The sequence below is a fragment of the Alnus glutinosa genome, chromosome 4, assembly GCF_958979055.1.
Source record: "Alnus glutinosa chromosome 4, dhAlnGlut1.1, whole genome shotgun sequence".
In the NCBI taxonomy this organism is placed as follows: domain Eukaryota; kingdom Viridiplantae; phylum Streptophyta; class Magnoliopsida; order Fagales; family Betulaceae; genus Alnus; species Alnus glutinosa.
Genome location: NC_084889.1, coordinates 7972281 through 7993397, shown reverse-complemented (window position 1 = coordinate 7993397; position 21117 = coordinate 7972281). Strand labels below are relative to the sequence as shown.

General features: G+C 37.9%; 2 protein-coding genes across 2 annotated transcripts; both read right to left on the bottom strand.

Moving 5' to 3' along the window:
- Positions 1-176: 176 nt before the first annotated feature.
- On the bottom strand, positions 177-16732 carry LOC133866447 (embryogenesis-associated protein EMB8). Its single transcript, XM_062302978.1, has 14 exons — positions 16358-16732; positions 16072-16161; positions 15173-15234; positions 13971-14071; positions 12365-12454; positions 11673-11795; positions 9919-9996; positions 3914-3999; positions 3660-3708; positions 2414-2470; positions 2206-2336; positions 2039-2122; positions 1062-1131; positions 177-895 (listed from the first exon to the last, which is right to left on the bottom strand). The coding sequence occupies exons 1-14, from the start codon at positions 16621-16623 to the stop codon at positions 416-418; spliced, it is 1767 nt and encodes a 588-aa protein (XP_062158962.1). The 5' UTR covers positions 16624-16732; the 3' UTR covers positions 177-415.
- Positions 16733-18374: 1642 nt separating this feature from the next.
- On the bottom strand, positions 18375-20804 carry LOC133866989 (sucrose transport protein SUC2-like). The gene is made up of 4 exons (XM_062303659.1): positions 19505-20804; positions 19195-19258; positions 18989-19032; positions 18375-18663 (listed from the first exon to the last, which is right to left on the bottom strand). The coding sequence occupies exons 1-4, from the start codon at positions 20720-20722 to the stop codon at positions 18511-18513; spliced, it is 1479 nt and encodes a 492-aa protein (XP_062159643.1). The 5' UTR covers positions 20723-20804; the 3' UTR covers positions 18375-18510.
- Positions 20805-21117: the final 313 nt, after the last annotated feature.

Below are 21117 nucleotides of genomic sequence, written 5' to 3'. Positions count from 1 at the left end.
CAGCTTAATTTGTTACAAAATTAGGAACAAAAGAATAAAAACTTAATTTGTTACAAAAATTCCTAAGGGATAGGGTCACTTCACCAAGTCGTGTGTGCCCTTGACAATGCCACATCAAGAAATAACGAAGGGGGAGTGATATGAAAGTGTATGTAACATTACTCCTTTCAAGAACCTTGTGTAGCATCATAAAACAACAGCATGTAAATTATTGTATTCTCTTGGCAGAACTAGGTTTTACAAAATAAGTTGAATTCTTCTGTTCATTGTCCATCCTCCGAGTCAGTGGGATTGATTTGCGAAATTATTGAGATTTAATAGACAATTAGCATAGGAGTGTAACTACCATAGTAGTACAACGCCAAATTCAGAAGTACAACAAATGATACAAACTACAAATATGGAATCCAAATAATCATTTGACATTGTTGGTTCTGAGCAAAGCAGCAGGTAAGACATTTCTGAGCTTCTTTCTGACGAAAATTTGAAGAGCTGAGCCTACCAACGGCCAACTTGTCATAATGGCAATGTAAGCAAGCAGCCACATAGACCACCTATTCTGTCGAGATAGCAGTTGTAAGCATCTTCGAACAGGAGAAATTACATCATGGTGCTCGGCATCCTGGACACTAGCAGCTTTCTTAGAGGTTTCTGCAATGTCCGGCAAAGCATCATCGTCCTTCGCTCCTGTCAGGTGCCGATCTTGGTTTACATCGGAAACTATTTCTTTATCTTTTTCATCATGAAACTTCTGGAGTTTTTCAGGTAATTCCTCGACCATATCATCTCCATTTTGTTCGTTGCACATTGCAGACACCATTCCATCTGTAACATTTACATATGGACCCTGATCAATTGCAGAGTCCAATGAAGAATGTGGGCCAGAATTCTGCATCTGCAAGTACATCAACATAAAGAGTACTAATTAGCAGAAACCACCAGTAACTCGCATCAAGTGGAAGGAGAAGAATTTATTTTAAAAATTCTTAGAAGATTATGAGCCTTGATTCAAATTCTATTAGTTAAGCAAGTAAATTAAGAATTACCAATGTAAATTTTACCTTCTTTTGTACATGCATATACGGGCTAGAGTGTAGAACATCAAGAAATTCCTCAACTGCCCTTACCCACCTGCAAAAGAGAAAATTAACAACCCATTTTGGAATGAGTAGTTGAAAAATCTACACATCTATGGCCACCAAGAGAATGACATATTGGTAAAAGCCCCTGAAACTTTGATGCAGCAACAATCACCTAAAAAAATTAGTTATCTAAGCATTTGACTGCAATCACATTACAAGGGGCAAGGGCCCTTAGATTCTGCCTGATATGCAACAAATGCAAACCCTACCAATCATGGCAAAACAGAAGGTTTTACTACAAGCTAAAAGCAACGAAAATTTGAAAACACCTAGACCAAACATAATCAAAGACTAACAGAGGTTTTCTGTTGGCAACCCCCATAAGCATCTAAGCAGTTGTGGATGATACCGACATCCTATACCTATGAATTTCATTGGACCCAAAAATGCTACATTGGAAGAATCTTTTGGCTCTTCCAATACCAATAGGGCTCTAGTAACTTCCAAAAGGGAAAAAGATCTCTGAAAGCCGTTTCCTTGTTCCAAAAGAGAGCACTTGGGTTCTCCCAATAGCTAAAAAGTGTATCATGCCGGAATCTAATTGGTGTTCGCGGTGGTGGAGGCACTGGATCATACTAAGGTGAGTACAGCAAGTCTTTCAAATCAAGAAAATGATCAGTTCAAGATGCTGTGGACCCATAAAAACTTCATGCACACCACTGCACCTAGTGAGGCAACCTGTTCGACATCAGGACCAATCCCTCAACTTAATTAACAATCCATGCTTACGAGGCTTAAGAAAGCTTCAGCTCCACAAACTATCATGCACACTGCTAATATACAATTGGAAATCAACTTAATGCCCTGAAAAATTATATTAAGCATCAAAGAAGTAGGTGTGGCATCTACAGAAAACATTAGAACGTTAATCCTGATTACATCGAAGAATAAATTACCACAGGCCAGATGCAGTTATTCCTTCAAAGAATGCCAAATGCCCTCCATGCTTTATTGTAGCCAACACAACATTTTTATTTGCCCTATTAAAGACAAGAATATTAGAAAAGGGCCATAGAATGGAAGTACAAGAAAGCATTCATAGATACAATACGAGCAGCTTCACCTGCATTCGTCCCAAGGAATAGCTTCCTTTGTACAGACTGGATCATCCAAAGCACTGATACATAGTAGTGGTATTGATACATTTCCCACATAACTAGTACTACTACAGTGCCTGTAGTATGTATCCACAGTCTGAGAATGCACAATGAATCTTTTGGTCAAAAAAGAAAGTAAGCAAGAAATGATAGATGATATGTCAGGCTTAATACCTCAAATTTTCCAACAAGACAGGTGGCATGGTTGTCAAAATCTCGAATAGAACGTGACTTTGATGCACAAGAGGATTACAAACAAATAGCATTAGTTGAAACAGGACAAATAGCAAGATAAGACAAAAGATTTACTGCCCAACAACGGTAGACATCAAGTGAACACTTTCCCTTCGTTGAAAGTTTACTAGTTAAATCATAAAAAGGAGATATAGGATTTGATAAGTATTATGCTTATGACATTGAAAATACAACAGCAGGAGTTTTGAAACAAAGATATGAATTGAAGCTTATAGAAACCAGCCAGTTACGTATTTCCAGAATGTTTCAATGTCAAACTTTGACTTGGATTAAAGCATAGATTTTATTCCAAAATTTCACCAAGGATGCAGAATTACATTTTCAACCAATGCAAGGGCTAGTCTACTACATAAGATGTGAATTTCTGATTATGTGAGATTGTAAAAGAGGGTGAAAAATGTAACTATCAACCCACTTGAGACTATCCTAATTACCGTCATCAAGGTAAATATACAGTGATGGGTTGATGTTTCTTGTTTGATTTTGATCAGTTTCACCTTAAAATTCTAGGGGAAACAAAAGAAAATTTCAATAAAAACTTCAAAGATGCGAACTCAAATTTTTTCCAAAGTGCAATTGCACAATACTTTTGTAACTTATTTTCCAAGTATTGATATTTCATGCATGATCAAAGCAGCACGAAAATAGCCTAGGGAGCAACCTCAATTTTGCAAAGCATGATTTCTTATTATGAGCAATGATTATTGTCCATTCCTAGAGTATCTTAAAACAACATCTGTGTACACTGAAGAAAGTGCCCTTATTCATCAGACTTAGATGTCACCCGTTAGAATTATCTCGCAGTTGAACAATCAGTAAGCCCAATTGGTGTAACCCATGAATCTACCTATAAAATAAATTAAAAAAATGAATAAAAGAGGTGGGAGCTGGTTTGACCAGGTCTAATAACTTTTTTTCTGCATGGTATGCATGTCTAGTTTCACCATGGATTTAAATCATGAATATTTCTGGAACTTTAATAGTAAAACTGAGTGTTTGTAATACCCATAAGGAACAGTATGAGATAAGAACATTCATTCCAACAGCGTCAAAAGTATGGCATCAACTACTAAAATTGGCTCGTTAATTTATTATGTTCACAACTATGCTGATGCAGTCCGATGTATAAGCAAGATAATTTTTATCAGAAAGAGACGAAGTCTACCGTTTTTATGCCTTCCCAGTTAGCAAGGCGGGAATAGCGACGCTGGTGTCTGCACGGAATATTTAGAATTTCTCATATGATATCCAGCAGCCAAAAATAGAGGGATGGCATTTTTAGTGACACCAAAACTTTGAGATATTCCCAAAAACACACACACACAGACATTTATAAGTGTATACATAAGTTTTACCATCCAGATACAATTAATCAGATTTTGTTTCTCATACACAATTAAGTGGTTAGCACATACATACAATTGTGCATAACCTTGAAGACCAATAGTAAGAGCTCTGTCATAGAACTTTTGCACTAGCCTGCGGCTTATAAATCTGTCACCAAGCTATAGAGGGAAAAGTACATAGCATCTGGTTAGTTAATAAAGAATAAATGCCAAAATCAAATTATACAATTTCAAATTCTTAGTCAAATAAAATGAGCCGCAAAATTTACTGTAGCTAATGAATATTTGACAAAATGATAGACCTAAAAAAAGGAGAACAGATAACAAGAAAAGCTATCTCTAATAACTAATTTTTCTTTTTTGTTCTTTCTTGCTTAGGATATATAATTTACCACATGAAGTGGCCAGTTTCTTTCGAGTCCACTGAATGTTAAATCACCAGCTATCCTAAAAGTTTAAAAATAATAGGAAATGGTAAATTAATCATTTAATTAATATTTTAACAATCTCCCTCAAGTGTGAATCCAAAATCTCCCTCAATAAGTAGTGCCCAACATATGAAATATTTAAATTAAATGGAACCTATAATATGAAGTCAGGATTCAAACTTAAGATATCTACTCTAATATCATGTTAAATCATCATTTATCCCAAAAGTTTGAGCTGATAGGAAATTGTAAATTTAATTATTTAATTAATATTCTAACACAGAATTTACACATTTGAGTGAATCTGCTTCAATCCATGTATCTGACTTGGTGAAACAATGGCATTAACTTTACCGAAAAATATTACATTATACACTGCTTATCCAAAAGTCAAAGGTTTCATACCTAAGGAGACTCAAAACTTAAACATAAAGTTTTAGTAACTCATCTCTAAACCAATCACCCAGGCCACTATTAGCGGTGTTGTTGATTTATATTTTTTTTGATAAGTAATAAACTGGTCTTATTAAAAGCGTAAGGTGCTCCTAAGTACACCAGAAGTATACAAGAAAAAGCACCCACTACTTTAGACTATACTTGATAGCTTTTAGGTAAGTCAATTTTCACTCGTTTGAGGAGAGGGAGGTCCTTCAGGTGATGAAAGGTATGAATACTGATAAGGCGCAAAGTCCTGATGGTTTTACTATGGCTTTCTTCCAAGTTTGTTGGGCTGTGATCAAAGAAGATATTATAGGAGTGTTCCATGAGTTTCATGATAGAAGAAAGTTGGAAAAAAATTCTTAATGCCTCTTTCATTGCTCTTATTCCGAAGAAATCCAGGGTTATCAACGTTAAGGATTTTTGCCCTATAAATCTAGTGACTGGAGTTTACAAGATCATTGTCAAGGTCCTCACCAATAAGTTGAGTAGGGTTGTGGAGAAGATTATCTTAAAGAGTCAGAATGTGTTTGTGAGAGGTAGGCAAATCCTTGACTCTGTTCTTATTGCCAATGAATGTCTGAATAATAGACTTAGATGTGGTGAGCCTAGGGTTCTTTGCAAGTTGGATATTGGAAAGGCCTATGATCATGTCAATTGGGAGCTCTTATTATATTTGTTGAGGAGGTGCGGTTTTGGGGAGAAATGGCATTCTTGGATAGTGCATTGTATTTCTTCAATGCGCTCTTTTCTATTTTGGTGAATGGTAATCCATTTGGATTCTTCAATACCTGTGGTTTGAGATAGGGAGATCCTTTGTCACCATTGTTGTTTGTCATCGTCATGGAGGCCTTAAGTAAAATGTTGTTTGCTATTAAGGTGGGGGGGGGGGGGGATTTGTTTCAAGCTTTTCAATGGGGTCAAGGAACATCAGGTGAGCTTAACATTTCCCATCTTTTATTTGTGAATGACACCTAGATTTTTTTTGTGGGGCAAAGCCTATCCACCTCTACTATCTGGGTGCTATATTAGGCTTTAAAGTTGTTTATGGTTTGAAAATTAATTTGGCTAAGTCAGAATTGGTTCCTGTGAGGAATGTCACTAATGTTGATGGTTTGGTTGGTATTCTGGGTTGCGGGGTGCTTTATTTGCCTTTGAAGTACCTTGGTCTTCCGTTGGTAGAATCTTTTAAGGCGAAATCGATTTGGGAGAGTGTTATTGAGAAGTTTGAGCCATGGTTGGCTGGTTGGAAGATGTTGCACTTGTCTAAGGGTGGTAGGATTACCTACCCTTTCCAATTTGCCTACATATTTATTCTCTTTTTCGCCCGTTGGCTTTCCAATCGCATAGAGAAGTTACAACAGAATTTCTTATGGGGTGGACTAGGTGATTAGTTCGTGTATCACCTAGTAAGCTAGTCGAAGGTTTATTCTCCAATTTCTGATGGAGGGTTGGGGATTTGAAACTTGCTTTTGTTCAATCACGCTCTTTTGGGAAAGTGGTTACAAAGCTATATCCATGTGAGAGAGGCCTTGTGGAGAGTCGTAGTGGATTCTAATATGGTAGTTCGAGGGGTGGGTGGTGTTCTAATAAAGTTTATGGGCCGTATGGGGTGCGATTATGGAAAAATATCATAAGGGGTTAGGGAGAGTTTGCTAGTCATACCAGATTTGATGTGGAAGATGGCTCCAAGATTAGATTTTAGCATGACACGTGGTGTGGAGACTAGGCCCTCAAGGAAGCTTTCCCAAAGTTGGATAGTACAGCTCGCGTTAAGGATGCTTTCGTTGCGGATCATTTGGAGTTATCTAGTGGATCCCATTAGTAGAACAGAAGCTTTATCAGGGCGGCTCATGACTAGGAAGTGAATGTCTTTTCTTCGTTCTTCAACTTCTTGTACTCCTCAAGAGTGAGCTGGGGTGCAAACAAGCTTTGTCGGGCCCCTTCCAAGAAATGTTTGTTCGATGTTAGATTGTTCTATAAAGTTCTTGTCCCACATCCCTTCCCTTGGAAGAATATTTGGTGGAACAAGGTCCCTTTGATAGTGGCGTTCTTTACTTGGTCGGTCGCCCAAGGAAAGATCATCACCATAAATAACCTAAGGAAGCGACATGTCATTATGGTGGATTGGTGTTTTATGTACAAGAAATGTGGTGAGTCTGTGGATCATATTTTTCTCCATTGTGAGATTGCCAGTGCCACGTGGAGTGCTATCTTGAGTCATGTTGGGCTATCCCAGGTTATGCCGAGGAGAGTAGTTGACCTCTTCGCTTGTTGGATAGGGTTGAGTGGCAGTCCCCAGAGTAAAGTAGTGTGGAAGATGGCGTCGGCTTGTCTTTTGTGATGTATTTGGAGGGAAAGAAATGATAGGAGTTTTGAAGACCGCAAGAGGACAGTGGTCAATGGTGGATCTAAAGTCTTTCTTTTTCAATACTCTTTATCATTGGGTGGCTGCTGTAGACTTTCCTAATTTTTTTTTTATAAGTAGAGAATTTTATAAAAAGCGTAAAGGCGCCCCTAAGCATACAAGAAGTATACAAAAGGACACCAAAAAAGGAAAGAGAGGGGAAGGGGAAAAACACCCAAAAAAACATAACAGAAGGAAACCCGAAAAACCCCTACAAAACCAGCCCACAAAACCCCGAGACTAATACATCACATTAGGCCGCTTAGCCTTGCCCCTACTAGAACCTAAACCTCTAGCATCATAATTGATCGAGCACTCTAAGTTCTTCACTTCACGACTCCCTTTAAACTTAGAAGAGGAAACTAAAGCCTCAAGACGATGCTCCGCATCAATACGAGTCATGAAATCTAAAAAGCCCTTCACATTCCCCTCTTGGGAGACCCCTAAAGTATTAACACAGAAGCTAAGATCAATCGCTGCCCCAGGAGGATTTTCTTGGTTTTCATGATTTTCGGGTGATAGACTTATTTGCCTGTTGGTGGCCAGGGGGACGCTCCCGAAGCGCGGTCATGTGAAAAATGGTTCCTTGTTGTCTTATGTGGTGCTTGTGGATGGAACGCAACGATAGACAGTTTGAGGACAAAGAAAGAACCATAGAGGAGCTCATTTCCTTTTTTATTCACTCTTTGTACTCCTGGACGGCTGCGTATCTCGCACCTCTAGGGATTAGTTATAACGATTTCCTTGTATTGCTTTCTTCTTCTTCTTAATTGTCTCTCTTGTATACCCCATGTATACTTGATTGCGCTTTGCGTTTTTTAATAAAATTCTTACTTATAAAAAAAAAAAAAAAAAAAAAAAAAAAAAAAAAAAAAAAATGATTTTCTTAACCGTTTTTCTCTTTCTAGCTAAATGTTTCTCTTGTATATTTCCTATGTACATGAATTGCACCTTTTGTGCTTTTGAATGAAACATCGATTCCTTAAAAAATAAAAAATAAAAAATAAAAAATAAAAAAATTGCCTAATCAACATAGGTGCCATGGAGAAACTTTGGACAATCAAACTAGATGCTTAAATATCCTATGTTCCTCCCTACTAACCAATGCCATCGTATACATTAGCTACATTAAGGCTTTCGTGGATAAAGGGGATAGTGCCCAATATATTATGAAACTATTTTTTGAAAGAGACCAACCTCTTATTGGAAAATGAAATTAAACTTAGGAAATTTGTGAATCTTTCTCGAAGTACTCTTTTTCAAATAATTTTTGATATAGTATATTCCAAGATCTCAATGATTTTCAAATAATTATTAACATCCAGAGACCTCAATAAATTTGGTTGTGCAATTCAATTATGACTACAACAATCTTTGCGGAAATATGCTATAATTGTGTGTGTGAGTCTGTGTCTGACTATATAAATAAATATAGATTGAAATGCACAACAACTACGTAAAAGCAATGCTATATGTACAGAAAGTTTTACGAAACTTATTGCTACATGACAGCCTAGGTTGCAGTGCCCCATCAGCCTTTTTTTTTTTTTTATAAGTAATAAAGATTTTATAAAAAAAAGCGTAAGGCGCCCCTAAGTACACAAAGTATACACAAGAACTACCAAAGCAGCCTACAACAAGAAAAGAAAACCAACAACCCTAAAAAACCCAAGCACTCAATCCCAAAACCTTCGAGAGACCCCAACCCTACACCACATGCGCCTTGCCTTTCCTAAGCTAGGAGGCCGTGCTAGAATCACCTTAGTTGATGGAGCTTACTAGATTCAATACTTCCCTCATACCTTTGGTCTTTGGACGCGCTGCCTTAACTCCCTGATAAAAGTCCTCTTCAATGGCTTCCAAAATCGCCAAGGACGGATCCATATCCCCATCAACCATTTTTTTATTGTTATACTCTTCATAAATGTTAATCAAGAAATAAGCACTAGATCATAATTAAGGAGAGATTACACAATATCATGCATTCATTAACACATATATGCGATGTGAAGATTTGTATGCCAATCAAGATGAAAGCTTTTTTATAAAAAAAAAAATTAAGAATATAATGTAAGATTCCCTAAACTTGTATCAAAACCCAATTCGTAGCAGACAAGTACAATCAGTGACCCTCAAGTTTGTTGACACAGGAATCCTTTACTCTTCACTTCACATAAATGTGCTTCTCCATCAACTTCATCTTTGTCAAAGCTCATTTCTAACAATGCTTGTGTATAGTGCACTCTACAGCAACCATTTCACATGGTTGTGCAATATGTTCCAACATTTACAGTTTCCTCGTGGTAAATAAATCACAAAAACTTCTGTTACTTAATCTTTAGACGGATATTTTCCATATTTAAGGATCCTAGAATGAGAGAACAAGAGGTTGATGCCTTGCTTATCTTGATTCACATTAATCCAAGTGTATGAGTTCTCTTGCCCAATGCCTTTGCTTCAAATAGCATTTACATTAGGCAACATATATTTGAAATTGTTAATTTTAAGATTGAACTAACTAACAATAACTGAGTCTGAGACTGGTGCATCTCACAATTTATTTTCCTCTAAGAATATATAGATTCAAGCTATCACTATGGAGATGGGAGAAGGAAGAGTGTAACATAAAACACAACAAGGTGAGAGATTATAGTAGGACAAAAACTGAAGGACAAGACAAAGGGTTAAATCATGATAGCCATTAAGTACACACTAGAGACATGAGAGATCTCAACCATTAAAGTATTGGTTCCATTTAAAATTTAGAACTAATACTTGAGTGCTCGTCCTAAGTAAAACACTAACCAAAAGGTCCCAAGGAGAGCAGAGAGCTACAGCCCCAGCAACAGGAATATTCTCTCCATCCTCCCCTAAATATTTTACCTGCAAACAAGTATTCAAATCGGAGCAGACATGAATATAAAACTGTTAATCTTTAAAGTATAATGTCAAATATGTGATAAAAATTGGCTATAAACTAATAATTCCTAGAGTGATACATTGATGATAGGACAAAGCTTTCCTCCAATTCAATCTATTAAATTGATATGTCTTTAAAGCGTGTGATTCTCACATGCATTTTGAAATGTATGTGAGAATCACATGCTCTAAGAACAAATATCACATGTTCGGTTAATTGTATTAAAAATGCATGTGAGAATCAGATGCTCTAAGGAAAAATGTTAGTTTAATAGACTGGGTTTGAGGAATTTTCTCCAACCCAGTTTGAAGGAAAATTTGTCCTTGATGATGCAGCACATTGAACATTACAAACCAATATGAGCAACTTTTAAGCATACACCACTGCGTAAAGAAATTAACAATTCATCATGACGAGGAACAATGGCAAGTAAACAAAACCCAATTGTTAGATAAGACGAGCAATTCACTTTCATTTTATACAGAGCAATTCAGTTAGCAATAAGCCTCAATGACCAATCAAGAATGAAATACAATCTTCATATATCTGATATAGTAAAAGAAGGAAATAATGACTCTCAATGTACAAGTACTGTTAAAATAATTTTGCTCCTTTAAAGACTTGGGAAGGCCATAGGTGCTAAATGTCCGTGCAACTGATCAACCTAAAACATAAGGGCCAAAAAGGAATGATGAAGCAATGGGTGTATAACTTGGTAGAAGAGTAAAGTAGGACATCATATTCTTTTCTTTTTTTAAAAAAAAAAAAAAAAAGAAGTAATTCAATCTTATCAAAAAGCGCAGAGGGGTGAACCCAAGTACACAGAGAGTATGCATGAGAGACACCCAACTAGGGAAAAAAAGAAGACAAGTCCAAAAACTCTAGGAAATTAGAAAATAGAGGTCTATTGTGAGCATCCATTTAAACATAGAGAGATTTGAACATAATAGCTTTTAACTTGATTACCGAACTTTCACAATCTTCAAAATTTTGAGCATTGTGTTCCCCGCCAATTACACCACATTAAGCATAGGGGAACCATCCTCCAAACTTTTGTATTACGGTGGCTTCCAAACTAACCACTCCAACTAGCCAACAGCTCTACCACCCGTTGGGGCATGACCCACTCTATCTCAAAAAGATCGAAAACCGAAACCCATCTTGGACCTTCTGAGAGTAGACTAGAAAAGATAAGAAAACAAGAGCAAGTGCGGGTGCCAACTTTTGAGGAATACTTGGTCAAAACATTATTTACGAATTATTTCTGTAATGACAACATATGGAAGTATGCGATGAACACACCTTGCTAGGAATAGAATAAGTAACAAAACAAGAAGCATAAAGTAATACTAAAACTGATATATGAAGCAAGAGATGATAGCAAGCCCCATAAAAGGAAATTGAATCTGGTTTGAGGAAGAAAGTTACTACATTATCACAACCGAAGAAGATTAATAAAATTGACAACATCGCCTTTCCACAACCCGGATCAAACTGTTCTAAGATGTTACAATTAACAACCTCTACAGAAAATTGTATGTTCTATACAGAAAGCAAAGAGAAAAGGTGCTGAATGGAACATTCAAAGTGAAGATTCAAATTGAGCCTAGAAAAATTAAAGGACATTCAAGTAACATACCAGAATATTGGCACCGATACTAGTTCCAACAGCAAATAAAGGAGCCACAGGGTATTCACTATGGAGATAATTAACAACTACACGTATATCCTCCGTCCATCCAGCATTATAAAAACAATCAGACTGCAAAAAATTTGACAGAAAAAGCAAATGAAGTTAATATGCATAAACATAATGAGAGCTTTTAAAGACGCATATATAACAAATAATCAGCTTCTCAAAGGAAGGCTGACAGCAGCCTGCACAATATCTCATAATTTTATTTTTATTTTTATGACGAGGAATCCCTCCAAGGCCGAGCCACTTCGTGTACCCACCCCTGTTAGGTAAACCTCGAACCCATGTCCCCTCCACTCGGATCGGATAATTCTCCGGTTTCGCCGGCGGGCTAGCTCCAAAGAATTGTTTGTACTCAAGAGAATTCGAACCTTAGACCTCATGGGATTACCATATCTCACAAGCTGAGAGCACTCAACTTTCCATTGATGTATAACCAAATCAAGGATACAGCAAAATGCATATACGAAGAATGTTCTAAACTGTTTCCTTCTTTAAGGAGTGTGCACAAACCGTAAACATGCTATATTTATTAGAGATTCGTTGTATAGATTTCAGAACTATCAACCCTATATAGGGTACAAATAGTGTATAAAAACTCTCAGCTAAAGAAGAGAAAAGAAAGAAAAACTCACAGTAATTGAAACACCACCCAATCCTCGGTGGTTGCTAATAACAACATTCCAGCCATGCTTTGCTGTACTGAAGGCAAGATGCTTTATGTACTGCACTAGGTATAGGAAGACAAGGTTAAACAATATTGTTCATTCCTCATATAGACGAACTCCTTTAACATGAAAAAAAAAAAAAAAAAAAAGGTCAATATAATGAGAATATATATATATATAAATAGATATGTATGTGTGTGTGAGTGTGTGTTTTAATCAGCATAAATAAGGACAAAATGTAGATTTAACACCCTAATTGTTGACGAGCAGAAGAGCATTTAAGTCCCTTCTTCATGTTGGCCAGAAAAAAAAAAGTCCCTTCTTCATGTTCACCTTTCATTTTGGTTCCAAGATTTGTTTGGATGTATCTGATGCTAGATGAGCTTCAAACTTGAGACTGGTAGATTCTTAGATTTGCAGCCCTAGACTGGATTTTATTTTCTTGGTCCATCTTTTCCTTCTTGAACACACTTGCCATCCCAACTGTAAACTTAATATAACTTGAGAACAAATCCCAACCATCTCTGATGGTCACAAGTTCAACTCATGTGAACCCTAACTACTGCAGATGTCCACTTGCCTGATGCTTCCCCATACTTCACCCCAATAACTCGTGTCCGCAATTGATCCTGCTCCTCCTTATAACACCAAAGCCATTCCCTAATAAGGCTTGATTAAATGTGCTTGATTTTCTAACACCTAATCCACTAGCCTTAATAGTGGTACATACCATGCCTGCGTCCACTAAATGGAGCTTAATTCCTCTCCCATCCCAGCGTTAAAAAAGTCCCTCTGCCCAACATAAAAGGCTATTAGCTATCATCAACTTCCATATTAAACATCTACTTTCCCCATATTAGCTGCTTTTCATGCTTCCCATTACAATTCCAATGAATTTGAACTACCCAAATTTTTTCTTGGACCGCAAGGTCAAAACCAAAGTGGGTCAAGTAACAAGTCTTAAGTGGGTCCTCGTGGCATAAAGATAAAGTTTCTTAGACTTTTTTTTTATAAGTATAAAGTTTCTTAGACTTGATTACAATTCTAATGAATTTGAACTCCCCAAAATTTTTTCTTGGACCACAAGCTCAAAACCGAAGTGGTGACAGTAACAAGTCTTAAGTGGGTCCTTGTGGCATAAAGATAAACTTGCAAAATTGAGCCAAACTTGCTGGAAATTGCAGAAAATCAGATCTGCAACTTTCCTTGTTCCATCAACAGTGTAACAGTTCAATGCCCAAAAGAATTACATCACACCCATTCTATGCAAGTACTTTTTGAGTTTCTTCACTAACTGAGCCACTGAGCCAAAATTTAAAGTGAGGTACTGATATCCATCAACCAATATCATCAAACCCCATCAGGAATATCAAGCTTCCATAAGAATCACTTCATTGGTTTCCAATGCAATTGTCCATCTATTGTAATTTCTAATTGAAGTCGATTAGGTAATTCCATGCCAAATCAAACAATTAATATGAATATCCCTATGCTACAAAGAGTATCATTGGTGAATCACTTGGGAGACATGATTACAAACAAGAGTGAAAAAATAAATAAATAGAGAACTTACCGCTGACGCAGAATCACTTGTTAATCCAGGAACCACTACCATGATAGGAGTTGTGTCATTTTTAGAAATAAAACTATTTGTGTGTAAAGCACCACCTGAAACTGTAAAATAATTCTATTCATGATTCAGAAAACTAAAAAGGTTTATTACATCATCAACATAAGCCTTGCGTGTTACACTCCACACAAGATCACAATGTAAAAAAATAATATAAAGTTAGTACATACAACTAGCTATCTAAGCAAGCAAGAATGTACAAACAGTTAATGACAGCAAATACAGATAAGGATTTTTTTTTTTTTTTTATAAGTAAGAAATGTATTATTAAAAAACATAAGGCGCCCCTAAGTACATAGGGAGTATACACAGGAACAACCAAACCAGCCCACAAAAAGAAACCCAATCAAACCCACAAGGGCCTAAGCCCTTAAACTCAAAACCCACAAAGAGCAGCCCACAAAAAGAAAAAAGAACCCAAAACAAACCCTCAAAAACCAAAAACCCTCAAGAAGCATTCCCCACTACCGCACGTGAGCCTTCCCTTTCCTATGCCGAGCGGACGCACTTGCATCACCATTATCCCATAAGTCCACAAAAAATGTTTAATGGTTCTTTTTACAAACTTTATGTTGATAAATCTACGGATCTAGAAATTCATTTTGGACAATTGGACCCTCTCGAGAGAAAAAAGAACGAATGGATCTTGTAGGATTCCCAAAAAATTCTTCGATTATTCATATGCTTTTACTAACTCGTATACAAAATGGGTTGGTTTAGATCGATCCTAACCGGAGCCAACGAGTTCAGTTGAGCAGCGTAACGAGTATAAACAAGCAACAGATTGAGCTAGATAGAATGCAATAGAAACTAAGACAGAAGGAAAGGGTTACCTACTCTTAACGGTCAAAGCGAACCCAAGAACCATTATCTACATATGGCTTTTTTCCTAGGTGCTCATTTTGTATGGGCTTCTAGCTTAATGTTTTTATTCAGCAGACATGGCTATTGGCTAGAAATTACATTACAATTATATTTATCAAAACGTAAACAAAGCAAATAATATGTATCAAAATATAGTAGGTTTGAAAAAATTTGCAAGTTTTAATTCTCATTAATGTGGGGTGAAAACATTCTTATGTTGAGCCATATGCTTCTATTTGGTCAGTAGCAAAATGCGAGAAAAGAAAAATATATATATTTACCATCACAACTCATGAGCCAATCCAAGGCAATGGTTCCACCATCAGGAGCATGAAACAGTTGTCTGTAAGAAAAAAAAATATATAGAGGAATATTAATAAGATCAAACCATGGATCAAAATTGAAGACACTAATTGTGATATTATAGAGAAACCCTGAAGATTTTTAAACAAAAGGAACGTTTCCTCCCTTCCCCCAAAGCCAACTAAAAAAAGGGAAGAGAAGGCAGGGAGGGGGTTGCACAAAAGAAACCATACCAAAAATTGATGCATGTAACAATAGCATTGCATCTTTGTTCTACAGATCCGACATAGAACTTGTAATTGGAATAAATTAGCAATCTAAACAAACAAATATGCAATAATTCATTAGAGAAGTAGATCAAGGAAGCAACACGTCTCCCATTCTACTGATGTGAAAAATCAACAATATAGTGCAGTGTGCAAGCGTACTCTCTCAAGATGGGCTACAGCAGAATTTCAGGAACAATAGAAACAACATATGAGAGACTTCTCATCTATCAGTGATCGTAAGTTTAATACCTGATGGGCCAATTGATTTATCTCTCTAACTGTGTACTAGGTATGCGCGAAAGATCATATGTCAATTTCTGCACTAACTTATCTTCAGCTATCAGTCAAAATTTAGAGTCACCTCATAGAGACTTAGAGAGGCATAATAGATGCAAAATGGTGATTCTTTTGAGCCAATTGAGGAAGTTAAAGCGGAATTGGTTCTGCTCAATGGTCTTTGGGATATGCCATTACTGGTTATACTACTCAAAAAGAAATTTCAAAGCTTCAACTCAAGAATTATCATGCCTCAAACAGATTAGGCAGAAAAAATTAAAAACAAAAACAAAAACAAAACAAATCAAAGCAACATAAGCTAAAATCACCACCTTCTGTAGCTGAAAGCAGGAGGCCTCCCATGGAAATTCAGAAAAACAGTCTGTATATGCGGACTTGAGAGCCACGGCGTCGCCAAATACCTGCACAGTATGATTCCCCACCCAACAATTTTCATTACAAAATACCCAACATTCCGCACCAACAAGGAACCATTGCAAAAATTCATCAAAATCGTTTGGTTCCCGAGGAAAACGAGGAAAAGAAAACTCCTTTTTTTCCTCGGTTTCTCCGCAACCAAACGAACTTTTCCCCAGAGAGTTGGTTATATCTTCGTACCGGCCGTGAAGAACGCGGCACTTGGAAACGACTCCGTCGTAGAGATGGGAGGAGGGGTGGTGAGTCAAGCCCACGGTACTCCCTCTGAACCCGGAAAACAAGTCTTCGAGGAAATGGATTTCCAGGAAGTTGTAAAGGACCACAACTGCGACGATCAGCGAACCCAGCAGGTAGTGCCACAGTGGTATCAGAGCGAGCGCATTGAACAACAGGGCGTAGGGGCTGCTCGCCGACCCTCCAGAGTCCGAGCAGTCCCACGACGGCATGGACGGAGAATTCTTAGGCTGGTAGTGGACCGTTGCCCGTTGGTATAAGGTAACGGTGGTTGAACTGACGAGAAACACGAAGAAAGTGGTACAGTGGTAGGTGTGAGATTTACAATTTGACTCTGTACGTGGGATAAATTGATTTTAATCGTTTTCCCAAAAAAAAAAAAATACCATAATTTTTTTTTATTTTCTTTCTAACTTTAAAATATAATAATAATAATAATAATAATACCTAAAACCTTGAATTTTGGGGTGGCTAAGCGTGGTCGAGGGTGGTCTTGGCCACCTCCGGAGCTAAGGGAGTATATGTGAATATCCGCGCAATTATTTATGATATCTGCTCTCACAACTGCAAAATACGGATATTACTTTTAGATATCCACCTCCACATCCGCTTTATTTTTTAACTATTCACATCTACATAGTTACTATGGTTATTTAGTACGGTTATTGTCCGATATCCGCAAATAAGTAGTGTGCTTATTTTAAACGCTTTTAAAAATAATTTTGACTAATTTTTAGTCTTTTTTATGGTTGTTTTGAAAATATAATGCAACACAAAAAAAATATGTAAAATCGAGAAAAAATGAGGTGATGGATACAATCTCAAAATATTCATGGTAATCAATGCTAAAAAGAAACACCCTTATTTTTATTTTTGTTATCCATGATTCAATGAGCATAACAATCAAACCAGCAAACATAAAAATAAGAAAGAAAAAAAAAAAAAAAAACTCATAAATTACAAATCCAACATAAATAATAATAATAATAATAATAATAATAAATTACAAATTCATAATATAAAAAAACATAAATTGTTTAAATATTACACATTCAAAGTGAAATATATATAAAAATAATATATATATAGATATATAATTTAAAGGATATGCGGTTATTATTTGCATCCTCATACCTTAAAACTGCTATCTGCATCTGGACTTGCAGATAGCAGATAGAGAATAGGTGTAGATAGCAATGCACACAGTTAATATCTGCACGCATGTACACCCCTACCCAAAGCCCCTATGAAGTGGCTATGGCCAACCACTCTCCAAGTTTCACTATGCCCAGCCAGCAACCCATAGAATTCCTACAATTTAGTTTTTTTTTTTTTTTTTTAATTTGAGTTTTTAAAAAAAAAATAAGAAATAATATGGCTTTTTTTAATAATTTTGGTTCAATTCCAATTAGAATATATGTATTGTCACCAAATTAAAAAATATAAATAAATATTTCATTCCACCGTCCTTAATCCTAATAATAACTAATTATTTTTCATAATAAAATACTCATTCTCCGATCAAACTAGACCCAATTAAATATTAGTGCAATGCTTTTTTTACAACTTTTTGATCGTGCCACAACATAGTAATGCTAAAAGATTAATGTGTAAAGACACAAGACATGTTATTTGCGTTACTAAAGAAGAAGAAAAAATAGCTTCACACATTTGAGTTTGCATCTTGATATCTGAACCTTTCTAGATAAGTATTGAACCAGATTAATGTGGAGAGCTAATTTTCTCCTCACCACCATTTGATCTTCAATCTCCTTCTCAAGACTGTGATGTGATTCTGACATGCTATCATATATATATGCCAGGGATTCAAAAATTATTTAAGAGAGAGAGAGAGAGAGAGAGAGAGATTCAAGAAAGAGGACGATCTCAATCCTTCTATTAGGCATGAAATTTAGTATCCTCAGGACCAAAAAAAACAAAGGCCTTATCATGCTTACACATGGAAGCAGCCATTGAGACTTCTAAAGACTGAATATATTGGTGCACTAAAAATAAAATGGCTTTGGATGCTAATTACAACAGTACGTTCCACAAGAAAAGGAAGGAACCGAAGCAATTCAATGGGGGTTGTAGTGGCTTTAGGAAGAAGGGAGATCGGAGACCGGAGTAGGGAGCATGGTGAGTGAGAGTATTCCGCTTGCTGCTGCCGCGACGGCGCCCACCAGGAATGCCGGTAAGTTCCCACCTCCAAATAGGGCATCCCAAGGTCCGCTAGCAAATGAGACCAACATCTGCAAATTAAAATATGGTGCAAATTAATTATGAGACCAATATAATCTTAATGTCTATTTGGTTTAACGATAGCAAAACGTATATATAGCTTTGAAAAAAAATAGTGATTTCAAAATACGACTATTAATATCGCAATTAGGCGTTCATTCTTGCCTGCATGCAGTTCAAAAACGTGTATTTTTACACGTTTTCAAATCTGGGGCCAAATGTGACCAACAAATTAATTAAAAGGAGATAACAAATTGTGTTGCATTCGCCTTATTAAAAACTATGCTAATAAGTAAATATAAAGTAAAAGCAAGATTGAGGTGAAATCTAATTAACCTGAGGTAAGACGATTGCAAGATTCAGAACTCCCAAAGAAAGTCCTGCAATATTATTCAAACATTTTCAGAGAAATCCCTCGACAATTTAGCATAATTTTTTCAACGATCTAAATTTAATTTTACTGTCCGTCTTTCGCGGGGAAAAAGCCAAATCCATCACTCAAAACATCCTCAAAATTAGTTTGGATCGGAGAGAAGCCTTACCTTGGCCTGCACCAGAATTGTTGGAAAATATGGAGGCTAAAGCAAAGGGAATGCTAAAGGTCACCTGCACCAATTTTATTAACATAATTAAAAAAGGTATTACTTTATTTATTTATTTTTATCTCTTAAAAGATGTGACAGTAAAAATTAACCATTAAATTAATATTTTGTAATAAATGTGGGGATAATTATATTTAGATATATATGGCAATTACAATTTACAAAATATGGTAACATGCATGTATGTATTGTAGTAAATGTAAATGTTAGTAGATATGCTTTGGAGGGAAGAAAAGATGGCAGCTCTTACCGCTTGGGGTACTCCCAACACCGCGAATAGAGCCAACGCGCCGGCTTTAATACCCGTAGGCGGCTGAGCGGGTACAGCTGCGCCGTGCCGAGAGGACTCCGCCAGCTTGGTGATCAACACGGTCATGGCCAAACACAAGGCCAGCAGGAAGTTAACGACGCCCCACAAGCGCTTCATTCCCCCGAGCCCACGCGCCAGCGGGTTCACCCAGACGGACGTGATCCCCAACACAACCGAGTTCACCATCAGCCCCAACGCGCCCGCGCGTACACCCCGATCGTATATTTCCCCCTGCGGCCCCGTCCCAGCCTTTCCTCCGTATACCTCCCTCCCCATCCAATCAGTGTCGAACAGAAGGAAGGGGAACCACGCAATCCAGTTGAGACACGTCACCAGGAGCAGAATCCGCATGGGTCTCTGTAGCTCCTTTAAGGCAAAAAATATTTCCCCGAAAAACGGTACCACCGGCTTTCTCTCGCCACCTGCATTTCCCGGTTCCGGTTGCCACGAGAAAGGTCGTTCCTTCACTGCAGTGAGAGCCACGGTGGTTAGGATTAAGAGCAGAGCAATGGAGAGGAAGAAGCAGCTCTTGAGGTTTGCGCAGTAAACGTCGCAAGCTCCTGTCAAGGTGAAGGGGAAGATCTTGTAGAGGCGAGTGTAGGACCCGGCGGCGAAGCCGAGGACGTTGCCGACTGCCATGAAGAAGGAGAAGAGCGCATTGCCGCTGCGCATCCTTTTCTGGTCGTCGCCGGAGAGGTCGGCGAGGAAGGCGCGGCACGGGCCTTGGAGCATGTTGTTGGCGACGTCGAGGATCCAGAAGCCGAGGACGAAGATGGCGACGGCGCGGGTTTTCGTCGTCTTGTCGATGGGGTCGCCCAATACGTGCCCGAGGTCGGCAGCGTAGCCGATGAGGAATACGGCGATGGCAACGAACGATGAGCCGACTGCAATGAAGGGTCGGCGGCGGCCGAAGCGGGAGGTGCAGCGGTCGCTGTAGTAGCCGACGATGGGTTGGACGAGCAAGCCGGAGATGGGCCCGCAGAGCCAGATGAATGGGGCCCATGTGTGTGGAATGCCCAGAAGCTGCACGTACGGGGTCAACAGCGAGAGCTGTAGGGCCCACCCGAACTGTACCCCGGCGGCGATCGACGCCACCAGGACAATCTTGCTCAAAGGGCTCGGCGGCGCCGCTTCTTTGTTCGCAGCCTCAACCTCCATGGCAATGTGTACGTCTCTCTCTCTCTCTCTCTCTCTCTCTGGAGTCTGAACTGAGTTTCTCCGTCGCAATGCGTATTTGATGAGAGTAGTGTGAGTTGATTTGCGGTGTGGGGCGTTGAGTTGCATGGGGATTTATATATATGTAGCCTGTAGGCGATGAAGGGAAGGCAATTGGCGTTGGGTTGTGCGAAGTGTTTCCCTTATCCGTTTACAGTTTGTGTCGTGTAATTATTTTGTGTGAAAATTTACTGCCACTACTTACGCGTGTAGGATTGTCATAAATACTCTGAGAGAGTGAGAGAGCAAATTGCGGTCCTGTTTTGTCATTGACTCATTGCCCATGTCAATGTGCGCTTATCAAGGTCCACATTTTAGTAAATGGTAACTTTCTAGTT

Coding starts and splice junctions, on each gene's coding strand:
- LOC133866447 (XM_062302978.1), bottom strand. CDS start 16,623: ATGCCGTCGTGGGACTGCTCGGACTCTGGAGGGTCGGCGAGCAGCCCC. Junction 14,072..15,172: donor TTGGCTCATGAGTTGTGATG/GTAAATATATAT, acceptor ATTATTTTACAG/TTTCAGGTGGTGCTTTACAC. Junction 12,455..13,970: donor CAAGTGATTCTGCGTCAGCG/GTAAGTTCTCTA, acceptor TACCTAGTGCAG/TACATAAAGCATCTTGCCTT.
- LOC133866989 (XM_062303659.1), bottom strand. CDS start 20,722: ATGGAGGTTGAGGCTGCGAACAAAGAAGCGGCGCCGCCGAGCCCTTTG. Junction 19,033..19,194: donor CAATTCTGGTGCAGGCCAAG/GTAAGGCTTCTC, acceptor ATAATATTGCAG/GACTTTCTTTGGGAGTTCTG. Junction 18,664..18,988: donor TTGCAATCGTCTTACCTCAG/GTTAATTAGATT, acceptor TTTAATTTGCAG/ATGTTGGTCTCATTTGCTAG.